This window comes from Chiloscyllium plagiosum, unplaced genomic scaffold (assembly GCF_037043375.1).
Source record: "Chiloscyllium plagiosum isolate Xiang-an unplaced genomic scaffold, Cpla_swu_hap1 HiC_scaffold_28, whole genome shotgun sequence".
Classification (NCBI taxonomy): Eukaryota; Metazoa; Chordata; class Chondrichthyes; order Orectolobiformes; family Hemiscylliidae; genus Chiloscyllium; species Chiloscyllium plagiosum.
In genome coordinates this window covers 31,160,512-31,182,677 of record NW_028270166.1, presented here as the reverse complement: position 1 = coordinate 31,182,677, position 22,166 = coordinate 31,160,512, and the positions used below count along the sequence as shown (strand labels likewise).

General features: G+C 49.6%; 1 protein-coding gene across 1 annotated transcript in view; it reads right to left on the bottom strand.

Moving 5' to 3' along the window:
- Positions 1-22,166, bottom strand: part of fbn3 (fibrillin 3) — a 440,729-nt gene that overhangs the window by 253,882 nt on the left and 164,681 nt on the right. Inside the window, exon 2 of the mRNA XM_087976092.1 lies at positions 469-551. Within this exon, the coding sequence (XP_087832218.1) occupies positions 469-551 (83 nt within the window). The remainder of the gene's footprint in view (positions 1-468; positions 552-22,166) is intronic.

Sequence of the window (22,166 nt, the reverse complement as noted above, 5' to 3'; positions counted from 1 at the left end):
TCAATTGACTGGCTGCATTCACATCACTCCCACCTTCAATAGTTAATTAGTAATTTATTTTTCGATTTTTAATATTTCTGAAACTATTAAACAAGAACATTCACAGGATGTAAGTGAAACATGATAATCATTCAAGTTACTGAAACTTTCTTCACAGGTTGCTGGCAGCGTTCAGGACATTTATCTTCAATTCCTGGAGTTTCCAGGACAATCCTGGAGGCTTGGCAACTCAACAGGATAGTCCAAGAGCCAATGTCAGCTGCAAAACTGAGACTAGGTGGAAAAATTCTGGGTTATTTTTGGAATATGGTCGTCAATCACTGCATCAGGAACTCAGTCTCAAACCAACTCCAAAAATGGTCTACAACTATGATAGACTGGAATTAGCTTTGAAGAGAAAAAGCACAGAACCCAAAGAGGCCCAGATTAAAATATGTTTCCCCGGTGGGTAGTGCTGGCAATACTTACGCACAATACATTGGTTGCCACCAGGCAATGTTTTCCATCCAGGACAACAGTAGGAATGGAATCGAGATCCACAAACATTTGGCCTGAAAGAAAATGAGAGATATCAGTTACAGAGCTTCCTGTGACCTTGATGATCCCTGTAGTGCTAGCTCAACTCAAACTTACAGTTAATAGTGGAGCAGACATTTAGACTAGGGTGATTGCAGTTACTCTATATGAACGCTGCTTGCTTAAAGTATCATGGTTATAATATCGTAATATAAATGGAAAAGGTTCTGCCCTGCAAAATGCAGTTTGGTCCCTTTTATACCAAACTATTTGAAAGGTTCATTTCAAGTATTTCCTCATACATGGAAAATACTGTTGAATAACTGTATAAGATTATGCAAATGTGCAAAATTGCAGTAAGATCACAATTTACTTCAAGAATAAATATGCTCAAATCATGGTAGCCATAGTTTAAAAAGCTTTTGTTTTCCATTTTGAATGTAATTGCTGGAGACTTGCCTGTTCTGGTCTGCATTCACTTAGAAAATATTCTTTGGTCAATAAAAGATGTATCTGGGTAATTCATTGCCTCTCATTTAGACGTCTCATCCTCAAATGCTTTGAGAATAAGGGAACTCAAATATGAGCTAACACATAGAGTCATAGAGATGTACAGCATGGAAACAAACCCTTCGGTCCAATCCGTCCATGCCGACCAGATATCCCAACCCAATCTAGTCCCACCTGCCAGCACCCGGCCCATATCCCTCCAAACCCTTCCTATTCATATGCCCATACAAATGCCTCTTAAATGTTGCAATTGTACCAGCCTCCACCACATCCTCCGGCTGCACATTCCATACCCGTACCACCCTCTGTGTGAAAAAGTTGCCCCTTAGGTTTCTTTTATATCTTTCCCCTCTTGCCCTAAACCTATGCCCTCCAGTTCTGGACTTGAGAATTCCTATTGATAGGAACAATACAGTGCGTTTGACACTTAAGTCCAATTGCCAATGTTATAATGGATCTTAGTGGCTCTCTTTCTGATCGGGCATTCTACACGAAGCAGAAGATAAAATAACGATACCCCATAAAGAGAATCTTTCAGTTACTTCAGGAACCTACTGTCAGTACAGTCAAAGTGATATTGGCACAACATTCAATTATGTGCCTGGATAATTCCCTCGATTGCTATTAGAAGCTTCCTGTCAGGTGATATGATCTAATTGGAACAGTGAACTGTCTCATTTCCCTGTTCCACTCCTCCACTAGTCACAACCAAGTCTGTATTTAAAAAGGTAGTATTGGCAATAGTTTGGCTGTAACTATCTGACTGTATATGGCTCAGTATAAGAAACAAGTCAGCCAGGTTCTTTAAATAACAAGAACTAGATTATTGCAAACAGTACTCACTTCAGCTTGATGCAAAGATTGTTAACAAGCTTTATAAACTGTGCAGATATATACAATTAAACCCCCCCCCCACACACACACACGTATAATCTTATTATTGCAGAGTATTATCTTAAAAGTACATTGTCCAATTGACAGTTAAAGTCAAGAAAATGAATGATTTGCAGATTGTCCCAAATGTTGGTCTGTAGCTGAAATCACTTAGTGCACAAACTGAAGGCATTTGGACTTCCTGGATCAGATATATCTGGCTGGATTTGCGTTTTTTGGAGGCAGTAGTAGTAGAATCTGAATTCTCCTTTAGAACCCTCTGCTTATGGTGATAAAGAATAGCAGTGGGTTTTCAACTCACACTTTGGTGTTAGTGAAAAAAAGAGAAGACAAAAGTTGTTGCTCCAATTACAAGTTATCTCAGACTGCGTCCAAATCCAACACTACTTCAACCACAAACGGAGTTATGTGACCTCTCTCAATATTTTGCAGATTTGGTGACTCCATCCAGGCAACTTGTCCCTTGCAAGTGCAACATTATTGCTGCTGTGGCCAATCTCATCAATTGTAAAGTATTCTAAAACATTCTGTATAATATATATATATAATATATAAACAGTCAATAATAATATAAATAAATATCTTGAATAACACATCTTCAGGGTCTGTTTCCATGCTGTACATCTCTACGACTCTATAACTCTATGAGTTGAAGTAACTTTTCCCAAAATCTGCACTTAGTTGGATCAGGTCCATAAAGAATCTAAGTTATCAATAGACAACTGGAGCCAAGAACTGGTGGTCTGTAAGAGTCATAGAGATGTACAGCATGGAAACAGACCCTTCGGTCCAACCTGTCCATGCCGACCAGATATCCCAACCCAATCTAGTCCCACCTGCCAGCACCCGGCCCATATCCCTCCAAACCCTTCCTATTCATATACCCATCCAAATGCCTCTTAAATGTTGCAATTGTACCAGCCTCCACCACATCTCTGCCAGCTCATTCCATACATGTGCCACACTCTGTGTGAAAACGTTGCCCGTTAGGTCTCTTTTATACCTTTCCCCTCTCACCCTAAACCTATGCCCTCTAGTTCTGGACTACCCCACTCCAGGGGTCTATTTATCCTATCCATGCCTCTCATAACTTTATAAACCTCTACAAGGTCACCCCTCAGCCTCCGACGCTCCAGTGAGAACAGCCCCAGCCTGTTCAGCCCCTCCCTATAGCTCAAATCCACCAACCCTGGCAACATCCTTGTAAATCTTTTCTGAACCCTTTCAAGTTTCACAACATCTTTCTGATAGGAAGGAGACCAGAATTGCATACAATATTCCAATAGTGGCCTAACCAATGTCCTGTACAGCCGCAACATGACCTCCCAACTCCTGTACTCAATACTCTGACCAATAAAGGGAAAGCATACCAAACACCTTCTTCACTATCCTATCTACCTGCGACTCCACTTTCAAGGAGCTATGAACCTGCACTCCAAGTTCTCTTTGTTCAGCAACACTCCCTAGGACCTTACCATTAAGTGTATAAGTCCTGCTAAGATTTGCTTTCCCAAAATGCAGCACCTCGCATTTATCTGAATTAAACTCCATCTGCCACTTCTCAGCCCATTGGCCCACCTGGTCTAGATCCTGTTGTAATCTGAGGTAACCCTCTTGGCTGTCCACTGCACCTCCAATTTTGGTGTCATCTGCAAACTTACTAACTATACCTCTTATGCTCGCATCAAATCATTTATGTAAATGACAAAAAGTAGAGGACCCAGCACCGATCCTTGTGGCACTCTACTGGTCACAGGCCTCCAGTCTGAAAAACAACCCTCCAACACCACCCTCTGTCTTCTATCTTTGAGCCAGTTCTATATCCAAATGGCTCATTCTCCTTGTATTCCATGAGGTCTAACCTTGCTAATCAGTCTCCTATGGGGAACCTTGTCGAACGCCTTACTAAAATCCATATAGATCACATCTACTGCTCTGCCCTCATCAATCTTCTTTGTTACTTCTTCAAAAAACTCAATCAAGTTTGTGAGACATGATTTCCCATGCACAAAGCCTTGTTGACTATCCCTAATCAGTCCTTGCCTTTCCAAATACACGTACATCCTGTCCCCCCGGATTCCCTCCAACAACTTGCCCACCAGAATTTGACAACTTTGGTGAGATCTATTGATATTAAATTTTACATGTAAATAGTTCAAACAAAAATGGTGAAAATTTCCTCCCATCTGACTTAACAAATAATGCAAGTGAAATTATCAGCCCGTGCTGTGATTATGAATGTGCTAGTGTTCAATAGAGAGACAGTAAGGTAGATTCTCCTCCAGGAGGGCATGAGGCTGATGGGAAATGTATTTCAGGGTTGGTTTAAACAGTTTCACATATTTCTTATGTCTGCATGTAACAGTGGATCACGAGCAATACTTACAGAAGGACACATACTTCGCATCACCCCTTCGCCCTCCATTATGCAAGCACTGGGAATAAGTAGAACTGAGTTGATACGAATATCAGAGTTGGACCGAACAATTAAAGTAATAAGGCTGTTTTATCATAGCGTCACATCCACACTTGCCAACTTTTGTTCGTGTTTCTTAATGAATTCCTGGCTTGATGTGCTCACTACAGTTTCCATTGCACCATCAGCTACTAGGCTCTGTGTTCTGGAGTACCATCCTTGAACCTTCTCGACTTCTTTTATGATGCTATTTAAAACATTCTGCTCTGACCAAACTTCTGGCTACCTGTCCTATTATGATTCGGTTTTCCATTTTCTCACTGTAGTCACTAAGACATATACACTGACTCCCCTCCCCAGATAATTCTCCCATGAAGCAACTTGGGATGTCTTACTATATTAAAGGCACTACATAGGCATAAGTTGTTGTTGTTCCTGAGGAACTGATTTGTACTAATATCAGTTTAAAACTCAGTCACCGAAAGATAAAGATCCCAAAAGGAAATCCCAATCTTCCGCCCCAAACTCTTTATACTGACGTCCATTGGATCTGACTGCTTTATAAGCAAATCATTCCAATATAAACTCCAGATCCAAAGATAGCATGTTCTCTAATCATCTGTTTTAACAGAAGCTCACTGCTCTAAATCCATTTTAATAGTTGAACTATGATTAGATAAAATAGACATTCTTATTATTGTATGGTTTTATTCAGCTTGAATTACTAACTGATGACCGATTAAAGATGATAAATTAATCAGTGCGCACTAGCCTGCAACAGGAACAGGATAGGAATTAAAGGTTCGGGAGCATTTATCCATCAAGATATCAGTTGCCTGAGAATGGCTAAGAACTGCACAGCAGGATATCCTCATGATTAGAAAGATAGGATGAACCGAATCAAGTAGTAATTAAGTGGCATCAAGTTGAGCTGTAAAAGACTAAATTGTATGAAAAAAACTGAAGTAAGGCATGTTAAATTCCTGAAAAATAATTATTTTCAGTAGAAGAGAGTATTTTCAGTGTTAAATTTCGAACATTGTAAGGGCAGAGAAGAGGAAGCTACAGTGAGATGTAATTCCTGAGTTTCGGATGAATGAAGACAGGTGAGTTCTAATACAGACTAATCACCGCTTTGTCAATCACCTATCACAGTGTGATACCCCCTGAATAAATTAGTATAATCACTAATCTCACACGAACAGGACAGAGGTAAACACGGGCCTTAAATGCAGCTGAGAACTGACACCCATTCTAAGTTAATTTCTCCAAAAATAATGCGGTTTTGAGGGTTTATAGACATTGGTGTCCAAACAGGAACCTGTTAAACTAAGATTTCGTTGATTAGGATTTGGTCCCAAGGTAATTGAAAAATGCTTAAAGCATGTTTGAATATCCGGACTTTGTTCCTGAAGTAAATCTCAGAGGCTAAACCAGTGCCATGTTAAGGTAGACTATTAGTTGTTTCTTATTCTGTGCTTTGTGCGAAAGGAGAAGCAGTGAGGAATTTTGATGATTTATTGCCGAACTGGAGGCAAAGAACTTTGACTCCATTGATGTTTAAGGGCCCTAAAGCTGAAGATTAGAAAATATAATTAGGTACCAATGAAACATAAATGCCTAATCATCTGGTTTCATTTGGGTTAAGGGCTCAATATCAAGAGGACAATAATTCACTTGAGGTCTAGCTCCTGCTCTGGCTCCTAATGTCTATCTATCACACCATAGAATCATTGAATCAGAGAATCCTGACAGTGCAGAGGCAGGCCATTCAGCCCATCAAGTCCACACCAACCCTCCGATGCGTATCCCACCTATACCCAGTACCCCTAATTTATCCCTGTAACCCCACATTAATCATGGTTAACCCACCTAGTCTGCACATCCCTGGACACTATGGGGCAATTTAGCATGGCCAATCCACCTAACCTACACATCTTTGAACATGAATGCATTGAGATTGGCATCCCCTCAAATTCCTTCCTCACTAGACCTGTGGGATTGTGCTTTCGTAACAGTCAAAGCTTTCTTAAGGGAAATGAAAAGAACAGAATGAATCCAGAACAACAGAAGACACACACTGTCCCACCGTACAATATCAGACACTCACACGTATGACTGAGACCACATTCAAACCCTCTATCCTTCAACTCTTTTCCTGAATCTGTACCCCGGTGACCGGGTGCAATTCACAGCATCCAGACTGTGACTGGGGTACAGTTCTCTGTGCACTGACTGTGACTGGGGTACAGTTCTCTGGGCACTGACTGTGACTGGGGTACAGTTCTCTGGGCACTGACTGTGACTGGGGTACAGTTCTCTGGGCACTGACTGTGACTGGGGTACAGTTCTCTGGGCACTGACTGTGACCGGGGTACAGTTCTCTGGGCACTGACTGTGACTGGGGTACAGTTTTCTGGGCACTGACTGTGACTGGGGTACAGTTTGCTGGGCACTGACTGTGACTGAGGTACTTTTTGCTGTGCACTGACTGTGACTGGGGTACAGTTCGCTGTGTACTGACTGTGACTGGGGTACAGTTTGCTAGGCACTGACTGTGACTGGGGTACAGTTGTCTGGGCACTGACTGTGACTGGGTTACACTTTGCTGGGCACTGAGTGTGACTGAGGTACCGTTTGCTGGGCACTGACTGTGACTGGGGTACAGTTCTCTGTGCACAGACTGTGATGGGTACAGTTTGCTGGGCACTGACTGTGATTGGGGTACAGTTTGCTGGGCACTGACTGTCACTGGGGTACAGTTCTCTGTGCTCTGAATGTGACTGGGGTACAGTTTGCTGGGCACTGACTGTGACTGGGGTACAGTTCTCTGGGCACTGACTGTGACTGGGGTACAGTTCTCTGTGCACTGACTGTGACTGGGGTACAGTTCTGTGGGTACTGACTTAGACCGGGGTACAGTTTTCTGTGCACTGACTGTGACGGATCCAGATTGCTGGGCACTGACTGTGACTGGGGTACAGTTTGCTGGGCACTGACTGTCACTGGGGTACAGTTCTCTGTGCCCTGAATGTGACTGGGGTACAGTTTGCTGGGCACTGGCTGTGACTGGGGTACAGTTTGCTGGGTACTGACTGTGACTGGGGTACAGTTCTCTGTGCACTGACTGTGACTGGGGTACAGTTTGCTGGGCACTGACTGAGACCAGGGTACAGTTCTCTGAGCACTGACTGTGACTGCGGTACAGTTTCTGGGCACTGACTGTGACTGTGGTACAGTTCTCTGGGCACTGACTGTGACTGGGGAACAGTTCTCTGTGCACTGACTGTGACCGGGTTACAGTTCTCTGTGCACTGACTGTGACTGCGGTACAGTTTCTGGGCACTGACTGTGACTGCGGTGCAGTTTGCTGGGCACTGACTGTGACTGGGATACAGTCCTCTTTGCACTGACTGTGAATGGGGTACAGTTTTCTGTGCACTGACTGTGACGGGTACAGATTGCTGGGCACTGACTGAGACTGGGGTACAGTTCTCTGTGCTCTGAATGTGAGTGGGGTTCAGATTGCTGGGCACTGACTAAGACTGGGGTACAGTTCTCTGTGCTCTGAATGTGAGTGGGGTACAGTTTGCTGGGCACTGACTGTGACATGGTACAGTTTGCTGGGTACTGACAGTTACTGGGGTACAGTTCTCTGTGCAGTGATTGTGACTGGGGTACAGTTTGCTGGGCACTGATTTAGACCGGGGTACAGTTCTCTGGGCACTGACTGTGACTGGGGTACAGTTTGCTGGTAACTGACTGTGACGGGTACAGACTGCTGGGCACTGACTGTGACTGGGGTACAGTCCTCTGTGCATTGACTGTGACTGGGGTACAGTTTGCTGGGCACTGACTGTGACTGGGGTATAGTTCTCTGTGCACTGTCTGTGACTGGGTTACAGTTCTCAGTGCACTGACAGTAACTGGGCTACAGTTCTCTGGATACTGACTGTAACTGGGGTACAGTTCTCTGTGCGCTGACTGTGACTGGGCTACAGTTCTCTGTGCACTGACTGTGACTGGGGTACAATTTGCTGGGCACTGACTGAGACCGGGGTACAGTTCTCTGTGCACTGACTGTGACAGGGGTCCAGTTCTCTGGGCACTGACTGTGACTGGGGTACAGTTCTCTGTGCACTGACTGTGACTGGGGTCCAGTTCTCTGGGCACTGACTGTGACTGGGGTACAGTCCTCTGTGCACTGACTGTGACTGGGCTACAGTTCTCTGTGTACTGACTGTGACTATGGTATAGGTCTCTGGGCACTGACTGTGACTGGGGTACAGTTCTCTGGGCACTGACTGTGACTGGGTTACAGTTTGCTGGGCACTGATTGTGACTGGGCTACAGTTCTCTGGATACTGACTGTGACTGGGGTACAGTTCTCTGTGCGCTGACTGTGACTGGGCTAAGGTTCTCTATGCACTGACTGTGACTGGGGTACAGTTCTCTATGCTCTGAATGTGACATGGGTACAGTTTGCTGGGCACTGACTGTGACTGGGGTACAGTTCTCTGTGCACTGATTGTGACTGCGGTACAGTTTGCTGGGCACTGACTGACACCAGGGTACAGTTCTCTGTGCACTGACTGTGACTGGGGTCCAGTTCTCTGGGCGCTGACTGTGACTGTGGTACAGTTCTCTGTGCACTGACTGTGACCGGGTTACAGTTCTCTGTGCACTGACTGTGACTGAGGTCCAGTTTCCTGGTCACTGACTGTGACTGGGGTACAGTCCTCTGTGCACTGACTGTGACTGGGATACAGTTTGCTGGGCACTGACTGTGACTGGGGTACAGTTCTCTATGCTCTGAATGTGACAGGGGTACAGTTTGCTGGCACTGACTGTGACTGGGGTACAGTTTGCTGGGTACTGACTGTGACTGTGGTACAGTTCTCTGTGCACTGATTGTGACTGCGGTACAGTTTGCTGGGCACTGACTGACACCAGGGTACAGTTCTCTGTGCACTGACTGTGACTGGGGTCCAGTTCTCTGGGCGCTGACTGTGACTGGGGTACAGTTCTCTGTGCACTGACTGTGACCGGGTTACAGTTCTCTGTGCACTGACTGTGACTGAGGTCCAGTTTCCTGGTCACTGACTGTGACTGGGGTATAGCTCTCTGTGCACTGTCTGTGACCGGGTTACAGTTCTCGGGGCACTGACTGTGACTGGGTTACAGTTCTGTGGGTACTGACTGTGACTGGGGTACAGTTCTCTGTTCACTGACTGTGACTGGTGTATAGTTCTCTGGGCACTGACTGCGACTGGGGTACAGATCTCCGTGCACTGACTGTAACTGGGGTACAGTTCTCTGTGCACTGACTGTGACCGGGTTATAGTTCTCTGTGCACTGACCGTGACTGGGCTACAGTTCTCTGGGTACTGACTGTGACCGGGGTATAGTTCTCTCTGCACTGACTGTGACTGGGGTCCAGTTCTCTGGGCACTGACTGTGACTGGGGTACAGTTCTCTGTGGACTGACTGTGACCGGGGTACAGTTTGCTGTGCACTGACTATGACTTGGGTACAGTTTGCTGGGCACTGACTATGACAGGGGTACAGTTTGCTGGGCATTGACTGTGACAGGGGTACAGTTCTCTGTGCACTGATTGTGATTGAGGTACAGTTTGCTGGGCACTGACTGTGACTGGGGTACAATTCTCTGTTTACTGACTGTGACTGGGGTATAGTTCTCTGTGCACTGACTGTGGTTGGGGTACAGTTCTCTGTGTACTGACTGTGACTGGGGTACAGTTTTCTGGGCACTGACTGTGACTGGGGTACAATTCTCTGTGTACTGACTGTGACTGTGGTCTCGTTCTCTGTGCACTGACTGTGACTGGGGTACAGTTCTCTGTGCACTGACTGTGACTGGGGTACAGTTTGCTGGGCACTGACCCTGTGATTGGGGTACAGTTTGCTGGGCACTGACTGTCACTGGGGTACTGTTTGCTGGGCACTGACTGTGACTGGGGTACAGTTCTCTGTGTACTGACTGTGACTGGGGTACAGTTTGCTGGGCACTGACTGTGACTGGGGTATAGTTGTCTGGGCACTGACTGTTACTGGGGTATAGTTGTTTGTGCATGACTGTGACTGGGGTATAGTTCTCTGTGCACTGACTGTGACTGGGGTATAGTTCTCTGGGCACTGACTGTGACTGAGGTACAGTTCTCTGGGCACTGACTGTGACAGGGGTACAGTTCTCTGTGCTCTGAATGTGACTGGGGTAGAGTTCTCTGTGTACTGACTGTGACTGGGTTACAGTTTGCTGTACACTGACATTGACTGGGGTAACAATTTGCTGGGCACTGACTGTGATTGGGTTACAGTTCTCTGTGCACTGACTATGACGGGTACAGATTGCTGGGCACTGACTGTGACTGGGGTACAGTTTGCTGGGCACTGACTGCGACTGGGGTACAGTTTGCTGGGCACTGACTGTGACTGGGGTACAGTTCTCTGTGTACTGACTGTGACTGGGGTACAGTTCTCTGTGCACTGACTGCGACTGGGGTACAGTTTGCTGGGCACTGACTGTGACTGGGGTATAGTTGTCTGGGCACTGACAGTGACTGGGGTACAGTTCTCTCTGCACTGAGTGTCACCTGGGTACAGTTCTCTGTGCACTGACTGTGACTGGGGTACAGTTCTCTGTGCACTGACTGTGACTGGGGTACAGTTGGCTGGGCACTGACTGTGACTGGGGTACAGTTCTCTGTGCACTGACTGCGACTGGGGTACAGTTTGCTGGGCACTGACTGTGACTGGGGTATAGTTGTCTGGGCACTGACAGTGACTGGGGTACAGTTCTCTCTGCACTGAATGTGACTGGGGTAGAGTCCTCTGTGCACTGACTTTGACTGAGGTACAGTTTGCTGGCACTGACTGTGACTGGTGTATAGTTCTCTGGGCACTGACTGTGACTGGGGTACAGTTCTCTGTGCACTGACTGTGACGGGTACAGATTGCTGGGCACTGACTGTGACTGGGGTACAGTTTGCTGGGCTCTGACTGAGAACGGGGTACAGTTCTCTGTGCACTGACTGTGACTTGGCTACAGTTCTCTGTGCACTGACTGTGACTGGGGTACAGTTCTCTGTGTACTGACTGTGACTGGGGTACAGTTTGCTGGGCACTGACTGAGAACGGGGTACAGTTCGCTGTGCACTGACTGTGACTGGGCTACAGTTTTCTGTGCACTGAATGTGACAGGGGCACAGTTTGCTGGGCACTGAATGAGACCGGGGTACAGTTCTCTGTGCACTGACTGTGACTGGGGTACAGTCCTCTGTGCACTGACTGTGACTGAGGTACAGTTTGCTGGGCACTGACTGTGACTGGGGTATAGTTCTCTGTGCACTGTCTGTGACCGGGTTACAATTATTGGTGCCCTGACTGTGACTGGGCTACAGTTCTCTGGGTACTGACTTTGACTGAGGTACAGTTTTCTGGGCACTGACTGTGACTGGTGTATAGTTCTCTGCGCACTGACTGTGACTGGGGTGCAGTTCTCTGGGCACTGACTGTGACCAGGATACAGTTCTCTGTGCACTGACTGGGACTGGGGTACAGTTTGCTGGGCACTGACTGTGACTGGTGTATAGTTCCTCTGGGCACTGACTGTGACTGGGGTACAGTTCTCTGTGCACTGACTGTGACCTGTACAGTTTGCTGGACACTGACCCTGTGACTGGGGTACAGTTTGCTGTGTACTGACTGTGACTGGGGTACAGTTTGCTAGGCACTGACTGTGACTGGGGTACAATTCTCTCTGTACTGACTGTGACTGTGGTACAGTTCTCTGGGCACTGACTGTGATTTGGGTACAGTTTTCTGGGCATTGACTGTGACTGAGGTGCTTTTTGCTGTGCACTGACTGTGACTGGGGTACAGTTCTCTGTGTACGGACTGTGACTGGGGTACCGTTTGCTGGGCACTGACTGTGACTGGGGTACAGTTCTCTGTGCACTGACTGTGATGGGTACAGTTTGCTGGGCACTGACTGTGATTGGGGTACAGTTTGCTGGGCACTGACTGTCACTGGGGTACAGTTCTCTGTGCTCTGAATGTGACTGGGGTACAGTTTGCTGGGCACTGACTGTGACTGGGGTACAGTTCTCTGGGCACTGACTGTGACTGGGGTACAGTTCTCTGTGCACTGACTGTGACTGTGGTACAGTTCTGTGCGTACTGACTTCGACCGGGGTACAGTTCTCTGTGCACTGACTGTGACGTGTACAGATTGCTGGGCACTGACTGTCACTGGGGTACAGTTCTCTGTGCACTGACTGTGACTGTGGTACAGTTTGCTGGGCACTGACTGAGATCAGGGTACAGTTCTCTGTGCACTGACTGTGACTGCGGTACAGTTTCTGGGCACTGACTGTGACTGGGGTACAGTTCTCTGTGCACTGACTGTGACCGGGTTACAGTTCTCTGTGCACTGACTGTGACTGCGGTACAGTTTCTGGGCACTGACTGTGACTGCGGTGCAGTTCTCTGTGCACTGACTGTGACTGGGATACAGTTTGCTGGGCACTCACTGTAAATGGGGTACAGTCCTCTATGCACTGACTGTGACCCGGTTACAGATCTCTGTGCACTGACTGTGACTGGAGTACAGTTCTCTGGGCACTGACGGTGACTGCGGTGCAGTTTGCTGTGCACTGACTGTGACCCGGTTACAGATCTCTTTGCACTGACTGTGACTGGGGTACAGTTCTCTGGGCACTGACTATGACTGCTGTGCAGTTTGCTGGGCACTGACTGTGACTGGGGTACAGTTTGCTGGGCACTGACTGTGAATGGGGTACAGTTCTCTGTGCACTGACTGTGACGGGTACAGCTTGCTGGGCACTGACAGAGACTGGGGTTCACTTTGCTGGGCAATGACTGTCACTGGGGATTAGTTCTCTGTGCTCTGAATGTGACTGGGGTACAGTTTGCTGGGCACTGACTGTGACTGGGGTACAGTTTGCTGGGTACTGACTGTGACTGGGGTACAGTTCTTGGTGCAGTGATTGTGACTGGGGTACAGTTTGCTGGGCACTGCCCCTGTGACCGGGGTACAGGTCTCTGGGTACTGAGTGTGACTGGGGTACAGTTTGCTGGGCACTGACTGTGACGGGGGTACTGTTCTCTGCGCACTGACTGTGACGGGTACAGATTGCTGGGCACTGACTGTGATTCGGGTACAGTTTGCTGGGCACTGACTGAGAACGGGGTACAGTTCTCTGTGCACTGACTGTGACTGGGCAACAGTTCTCTGTGCACTGACTGTGACTGGGCTACAGTTCTCTGTGCACTGACTGTGACTGGGAAACAGTTCTCTGTGCACTGACTGTGACTGGGCTACAGTTCTCTGTGCACTGACTGTGACTGGGTTACAGTTCTCTGTGCACTGAATGTGACTGGGGTAGAGTCCTCTGTGCACTGACTTTGACTGAGGTACAGTTTGCTGGGCACTGACTGTGACTGGTGTATAGTTCTCTGGGCACTGACTGTGACTGGGGTACAGTTCTCTGTGCACTGACTGTGACGGGTACAGATTGCTGGGCACTGACTGTGACTGGGGTACAGTTTGCTGGCTTGACTGAAAACGGGGTACAGTTCTCTGTGCACTGACTGTGACTTGGCTACAGTTCTCTGTGCACTGACTGTGACTGGGCTACAGTTCTCTGTGTACTGACTGTGACTGGGGTACAGTTTGCTGGGCACTGACTGAGAACGGGGTTCAGTTCGCTGTGCACTGACTGTGACTGGGCTACAGTTTTCTGTGCACTGAATGTGACTGGGGCACAGTTTGCTGGTCACTGAATGAGACCGGGGTACAGTTCTCTGTGCACTGACTGTGACTGGGGTACAGTCCTCTGTGCACTGACTGTGACTGAGGTACAGTTTGCTGGGCACTGACTGTGACTGGGGTATAGTTCTCTGTGCACTGTCTGTGACCGGGTTACAATTATCGGTGCACTGACTGTGACTGGGCTACAGTTCTCTGGGTACTGACTGTGACTGGGGTACAGTTCTCTGTGCACTGACTGTGACTGTGGTATAGTTCTCTGTGCACTGACTTTGACTGAGGTACAGTTTGCTGGGCACTGACTGTGACTGGGGTATAGTTCCTCTGGGCACTGACTGTGACTGTGGTACAGTTCTCTGTGCACTGACTGTGACTGGGGTACAGTTCTCTGTGTACTGACTGTGACTATGGTATAGGTCTCTGGGCACTGACTGTGACTGGGGTACAGTTCTCTGTGCACTGACTGTGACCTGTACAGTTTGCTGGGCACTGACCCTGTGACTGGGGTACAGTTTGCTGTGTACTGACTGTGACTGGGGTAGAGTTTGCTGGGCACTGACTGTGACTGGGGTACAGTTCTCTGTGCTCTGAATGTGACTGGGGTACAGTTTGCTGGTCACTGACTGTGACTGGGGTACAGTTCTCTGTGCTCTGAATGTGAGTGGGATACAGTTTGCTGGGCACTGACTGAGACTGGGGTACAGTTCTCTGTGCTCTGAATGTGAGTGGGGTACAGTTTGCTGGGCACTGACTGTGACATGGTACAGTTTGCTGGGTACTGACTGTGACTGGGGTACAGTTTTCTGTGTACTGACTGTGACTGGGGTACAGTTCTCTTTGCACTGACTGTGACTGGGGTACAATTCTCTCTGTACTGACTGTGACTGTGGCATAGTTCTCTGGGCACTGACTGGGATTTGGGTACAGTCTTCTGGGCATTGACTGTCACTGAGGTACTTTTTGCTGTGCACTGACTGTGACTGGGGTACAGTTCTCTGGGCACTGACTGTGACTGGGGTAGCGTTTGCTGGGCACTGACTGTGACTGGGGTACAGTTCTCTGTGCTCTGAATGTGACTGGGGTACAGTTTGCTGGTCACTGACTGTGACTGGGGTACAGTTCTCTGGGCACTGACTTAGACCGGGGTACAGTTCTCTGTGCACTGACTGTGACGGGTACAGATTGCTGGGCACTGACTGTGACTGAGGAACAGTTTGCAGGGCACTGACTGTCACTGGGGTACAGTTCTCTGTGCACTGAATGTGACTGTGGTACAGTTTGCTGGGCACTGACTGAGATCAGGGTACAGTTCTCTGTGCACTGACTGTGACTGCGGTACAGTTTCTGGGCACTGACTGTGACTGGGGTACAGTTCTCTGGGCACTGACTGTGACTGGGGTACAGTTCTCTGTGCACTGACTGTGACTGCGGTACAGTTTCTGGGCACTGACTGTGACTGCGGTGCAGTTCTCTGTGCACTGACTGTGACTGGGATACAGTTTGCTGGGCACTGACTGTGAATGGGGTACCGTTCTCTGTGCACTGACTGACGCGTACAGATTGCTGGGCACTGATTGAGACTGGGGTACAGTTCTCCGTGCTCTGAATGTGAGTGGGGTACAGTTTGCTGGGCACTGACTGTGACATGGTACAGTTTGCTGGGTACTGACAGTTACTGGGGTGCAGTTCTCTGTGCAGTGATTGTGACTGGGGTAGAGTTTGCTGGGCACTGACTGTGACTGGGGTACAGTTCTCTGGGCACTGACTGTGACTGGGGTACAGTTTGCTGGGCACTGACTGTGACTGGGGTACAGTTTGCTGGGCACTGACTGTGGCTGGGGTAAAGTTTGCTGGTAACTGACTGTGACGGGTACAGACTGCTGGGCACTGACTGTGACTGGGGTACAGTTTGCTGGGCACTGACTGAGAACGGGGTACAGTTATCCGTGCACTGACTGTGACTGGGGTACAGTTCTCTGGGTACTGACTGTGACTGGGGTACAGTCCTCTGTGCATTGACTGTGACTGGGGTACAGTTTGCTGGGCACTGACTGTGACTGGGGTATAGTTCTCTGTGCACTGTTTGTGACCGGGTTACAGTTCTCGGTGCACTGACTGTGACTGGGCTACAGTTCTCTTGATACTGACTGTGACTGGGGTACAGTTCTCTGTGCGCTGACTGTGACTGGGGTACAGTTTGCTTGTTTCTGACTGAGACCGGGGTACAGTTCTCTGTGCACTGACTGTGACTGGGGTCCAGTTCTCTGGGCACTGACTGTGACTGGGGTACAGTTCTCTGGGCACTGACTGTGACCGGGTTACAGTTATCTGTGCACTGAGTGTGACAGGGGTACAGTTCTCTGGGCACTGACTGTGACTGCGGTGCAGTTTGCTGTGCACTGACTGTGACTGGGGTGCAGGTTGCTGGGCACTGACTGTGAATGGGGTTCAGTTCTCTGTGCACTGACTGTGACGGGTACAGATTGCTGGGCACTGACTGAGACTGGGGTACAGTTTGCTGGGCACTGACTGTGACTGGGGTACAGTTCTCTGTGCACTGACTGTGACTGGGGTACAGTTCTCTGGGCACTGACTGTGACTGGGGTACAGTTTGCTGGGCACTGACTGTGACTGGGGTACAGTTTGCTGGGCACTGACTGTGGCTGGGGTAATGTTTGCTGGTAACTGACTGTGACGGGTACAGACTGCTGGGCACTGACTGTGACTGGGGTACAGTTTGCTGGGCACTGACTGTGACTGGGGTACAGTTCTCTGTGCACTGACTGGGATTGGGGTATAGTTCTGTGTGCACTGACTTTGACTGAGGTACAGTTTGCTGGGCACTGACTGTGACTGTGGTACAGTTCTCTGGGTGCAGACTGTTACTGGGCTACAGTTCTCAGTGCACTGACTGGGATTGGGGTATAGTTTCGTGTGCACTGACTTTGACTGAGGTACAGTTTGCTGGGCACTGACTGTGACTGGTGTATAGTTCTCTGGGTATGACTGTGACTGGGGTATAGTCCTCTGTGCACTGACTTTGACTGAGGTACAGTTTGCTGGGCACTGACTGTGACTGGTGCATAGTTCTCTGGGCATTGACTGTGACTGGGGTACAGTTCTCTGTGCACTGACTGTGACGGGTACAGATTGCTGGGCACTGACTGTGACTGGGGTACAGTTTGCTGGGCTCTGACTGAGAACGGGGTACAGTTCTCTGTGCACTGACTGTGACATGGCTACAGTTCTCTGTGCACTGACTGTGACTGGGCTACAGTTCTCTGTGTACTGACTGTGACTGGGGTACAGTTTGCTGGGCACTGACTGAGAACGGGGTACAGTTAGCTGTGCGCTGACTGTGACTGGGCTGCAGTTCTCTGTGCACTGACTGTGACTGGGGTACAGTGTGCTGGGCACTGACTGAGACCGGGGTACAGTCCTCTGTGCACTGACTGTGACTGGGGTACAGTTTGCTGGGCACTGACTGTGACTGGGGTATAGTTCTCCGTGTACTGTCTGTGACCAGTTTACAATTATCGGTGCACTGACTGTGACTGGGCTACAGTTCACTGGGTACTGACTGTGACTGGGGTACAGTTCTCTGTGCACTGATTGGGACTGGGGTATAGTTCTCTGTGCACTGACTTTGACTGAGGTACAGTTTGCTGGGCACTGACTGTGACTGGTGTATAGTTCTCTATGCACTGACTGTGACTGGGGTACAGTTCTCTGTGCACTGACTGTGACTGGGGTATAGTTCTCTGTGCACTGACTGTGACTGGGGTACGGTTTGCTGGGTACTGACTGTGACTGCGATACAGTTCTCTGTGCGCTGACAGTGACTGGGGTACAGTTCTCTGTGCACAGACTGTGACTGGGGTACAGTTTGCTGGGTACTGACTGTGACTGGGGTACAGTTCTCTGTGCGCTGACAGTGACTGGGGTACAGTTCTCTGTGCACAGACTGTGACTGGGGTACAGTTCTCTGGGCACTGACTGTGACTGGGGTACAGTTCTCTGTGCTCTGACTGTGACTGGGTTACAGTTCTCTGTGCACTGACTGTGACTGAGGAACAGTTCTCTGGGCACTGACTGTGACTGCGGTGCAGTTTGCTGGGCACTGACTGTGACTGGGGGACAGTTTGCTGGGCACTGACTGTGACTGGGGTACAGTTCTCTGCGCACTGACTGTGACTGGGGTACTGTTTGCACAGCACTGACTGAGACCGGGGTACAGTTCTCTGGGTACTGACTGTGACTGGGGTACAGTCCTCTGTGCACAGACTGTGACTGGGGTACAGTTTGCTGTGCACTGACTGTGACTGGGGTATTGTTCTCTGTGCACTGACTGTGACCGGGTTACAGTTCTCGGTGCACTGACTGGGACTGGGCGACAGTTCTCCGGGTACTGACTGTGACTGGGGTGCAGTTCTCTGTGCGCTGACTGTGACTGGCGTACAGTTTGCTGGGCACTGACTGAGACCGGGGTACAGTTCTCTGTGCACTGACTGTGACTGGGGTCCAGTTCTCGGTGCAGTGATTGTGACTGGGGTACAGTTTGCTCATCACTGACTGAGACCGGGGTACAGTTCTCTGTGCACTGACTGTGAATGGGGTGCAGTTCTCTGTGCACTGACTGTGACGGGTACAGATTGCTGGGCACAGACTGAGACTGGGGTACAGTTCTCTGTGCTCTGAATGTGAGTGGGGTACAGATTGCTGGGCACTGACTGAGACTGGGGTACAGTTCTCTGTGCTCTGAATGTGAGTGGGTACAGTTTGCTGGGCACTGACTGTGACATGGTACACTTTGCTGGGTACTGACAGTTACTGGGGTACAGTTCTCTGTGCAGTGATTGTGACTGGGGAACAGTTTGCTGGGCACTGACCTAGACCGGGGTACAGTTCACTGGGCACTGACTGTGACTGGGGTACAGTTTGCTGGGCACTGACTGTGACTGGGGTACAATTTGCTGGGCACTGACTGTGACTGGGGTACAGTTCTCTGCGCACTGACTGTGACAGGTACAGGTTGCTGGGCACTGACTGTGACTGGGGTACAGTTTGCTGGGCACTGACTGTGACTGCGATACAGTTCTCCGTGCACTGACTGTGACTGGGCTACAGTTCTCTGTGTACTGACTGTGACTGGGGTGCAGTTCTCCGTGCACTGACTGTGACTGCGGTCCAGTTCTCTGGGCACTGACTGTGACTGGGGTACAGTTCTCTGTGCACTGACTGTGACTGGGGTACAGTTCTCTGGGTACTGACTGTGACTGGGGTACAGTTCTCGGTGCACTGACTGTGACTGGGGTACAGTTTGCTCGTCACTGACTGAGACCGGGGTACAGTTCTCTGTGCACTGACTGTGACTGGGGTACAGTTCTCTCGGTATTGACTGTGACTGGGGTACAGTCCTCTGTGCACTGACTGAGACTGGGGTACAGTTTGCTGGGCACTGACTGTGACTGGGGTACAGATTGCTGGGCACTAACTGTGAATGGCGTGCAGTTCTCTGTGCACTGACTGTGATGGGTACAGATTGCTGGGCACTGACTGAGACTGGGGTACAGTTCTCTGTGCTCTGAATGTGAGTGGGGTACAGATTGCTGGGCACTGACTGAGACATGGTACAGTTTGCTGGGTACTGACAGTTACTGGGGTACAGTTCTCTGTGCAGTGATTGTGACTGGGGTACAGTTTGCTGGGCACTGACTTAGACCGGGGTACAGTTCTCTGGGCACTGATTGTGACTGGGGTACAGTTTGCTGGGCACTGACTGTGACTGGGGTACAGTTTGCTGGGCACTGACTGTGACTGGGGTACAGTTCACTGCGCACTGACTGTGACTGGTACAGGTTGCTGGTCACTGACTGAGACTGGGGTACAGTTCTCTGTGCTCTGAATGTGAGTGGGGTACAGTTTGCTGTGCACTGACTGTGACATGGTACAGTTTGCTGTGTACTGACAGTTACTGGGGTACAGTTATCTGTGCAGTGATTGTGACTGGGGTACAGTTTGCTCGTCACTGACAGAGACCGGGGTACAGTTCTCTGTGCAATGACTGTGACTGGGGTACAGTTCTCTGGGTACTGATTGTGACTGGGGTACAGTCCTCTGTGCACTGACTGTGACTGGGGTACAGTTTGCTGGGCACTGACTGTGACTGGGGTATAGTTCTCTGTGCACTGTCTGTGACCGGGTTACAGTTCTCGTTGCACTGACTGGGACTGGGCTACAGTTCTCTGGGTACTGACTGTGACTGGGGTACAGTTCTCTGTGTGCTGACTGTGACTGGGGTACAGTTTGCTGGGCACTGACTTAGACCGGGGTACAGTTCTCTGGGCACTGACTGTGACTGTGGTACAGTTTGCTGGGCACTGACTGTGACTGGGGAACAGTTTTCTGGGCACTGACTGTGACTGGGGTACAGTTCTCCGTGCACTGACTGTGACTGGGCTACTGTTCTCTGTGCACTGACTGTGACTGGGCAAAGTTCTCTGGATACTGACTGTGACTGGGGTACAGTTCTCTGTGCGCTGGCTGTGACTGGGGTACAGTGAGCTGGGCACTGACTGAGACCAGGGTACAGTTCTCTGTGCACTGACTGTGACTGGGGTCCAGTTCTCTGGGCACTGACTGTGACAGGGTTACAGTTCTCTGTGCACTGACTGTGACCGGGTTACAGTTCACCGTGCACTGACTGTGACCGGGTTACAGTTCTCCGTGCACTGACTGAGACTGGGGTACAGTTCTCTGGGCACTGACTGTGACGGGTACAGATTGCTGGGCACTGATTGTGACTGGGGTAGAGTTCTCTGTGCACTGACTGTGACTGGGGTACAGTTTGCTCGGCACTGACTGAGACCGGGGTACAGTCCTCTGGGCACTGACTGTGACTGGGGTACAGTTTGCTGGGCACTGACTGTGACTGGGGTATAGTTCTCTGTGCACTGTCTGTGACCGGGTTACAGTTCTCGGTGCACTGACTGGGACTGGGCTACAGTTCTCTGGGTACTGACTGTGACTGGGTACAGTTCTCTGTGCACTGACTGTGACTGGGGTCCAGTTCTCCGTGCAGTGATTGTGACTGGGGTACAGTTTGCTCATCACTGACTGAGCCCGGTGTACAGTTCTCTGTGCACTGACTGTGACTGGGGTACAGTTCTCTGGGTACTGACTGTGACTGGGGTACAGTTTGCTGGGCACTGACTGAGACCGGGGTACAGTTCTCTGTGCACTGACTGTGACTGGGGTCCAGTTCTCCGTGCAGTGATTGTGACTGGGGTACAGTTTGCTCATCACTGACTGAGCCCGGTGTACAGTTCTCTGTGCACTGACTGTGACTGGGGTACAGTTCTCTGGGTACTGACTGTGACTGGGGTACAGTTTGCTGGGCACTGACTGTGACTGAGGTACAGTTCTCTGTGCACTGTCTGTGACCGGGTTACAGTTGTCGGTGCACTGACTGGGACTGGGTTACAGTTCTCTGGGTACTGACTGTGACTGGGGTACAGTTCTCTGTGCACTGAATGTGAGTGGGGCACAGATTGCTGGGCACTGACTGAGACCGGGGTACAGTTCTCTGTGCTCTGAATGTGAGTGGGGTACAGTTTGCTGGGCACTGACTGTGACATGGTACAGTTTGCTGGGTACTGACAGTTACTGGGGTACAGTTCTCTGTGCAGTGATTGTGACTGGGGTACAGTTTGCTGGGCACTGACTTAGACCGGGGTACAGTTCTCTGGGCACTGACTGTGACTGGGGTACAGTTTGCTGGGCACTGACTGTGACTGGGGTACAGTTCTCTGTGCACTGACTGTGACTGGGTTACAGTTCTCTGTGCACTGACTGTGACCGGGTTACAGTTCTCTGTGCACTGACTGTGACTGGGGTACAGTTCTCTGGGCACTGACTGTGACTGCGGTGCAGTTTGCTGGGCACTGACTGTGACTGGGGTACAGTTTGCTGGGCACTGACTGTGAATGGGGTACAGTTCTCTGTGCACTGACTGTGATG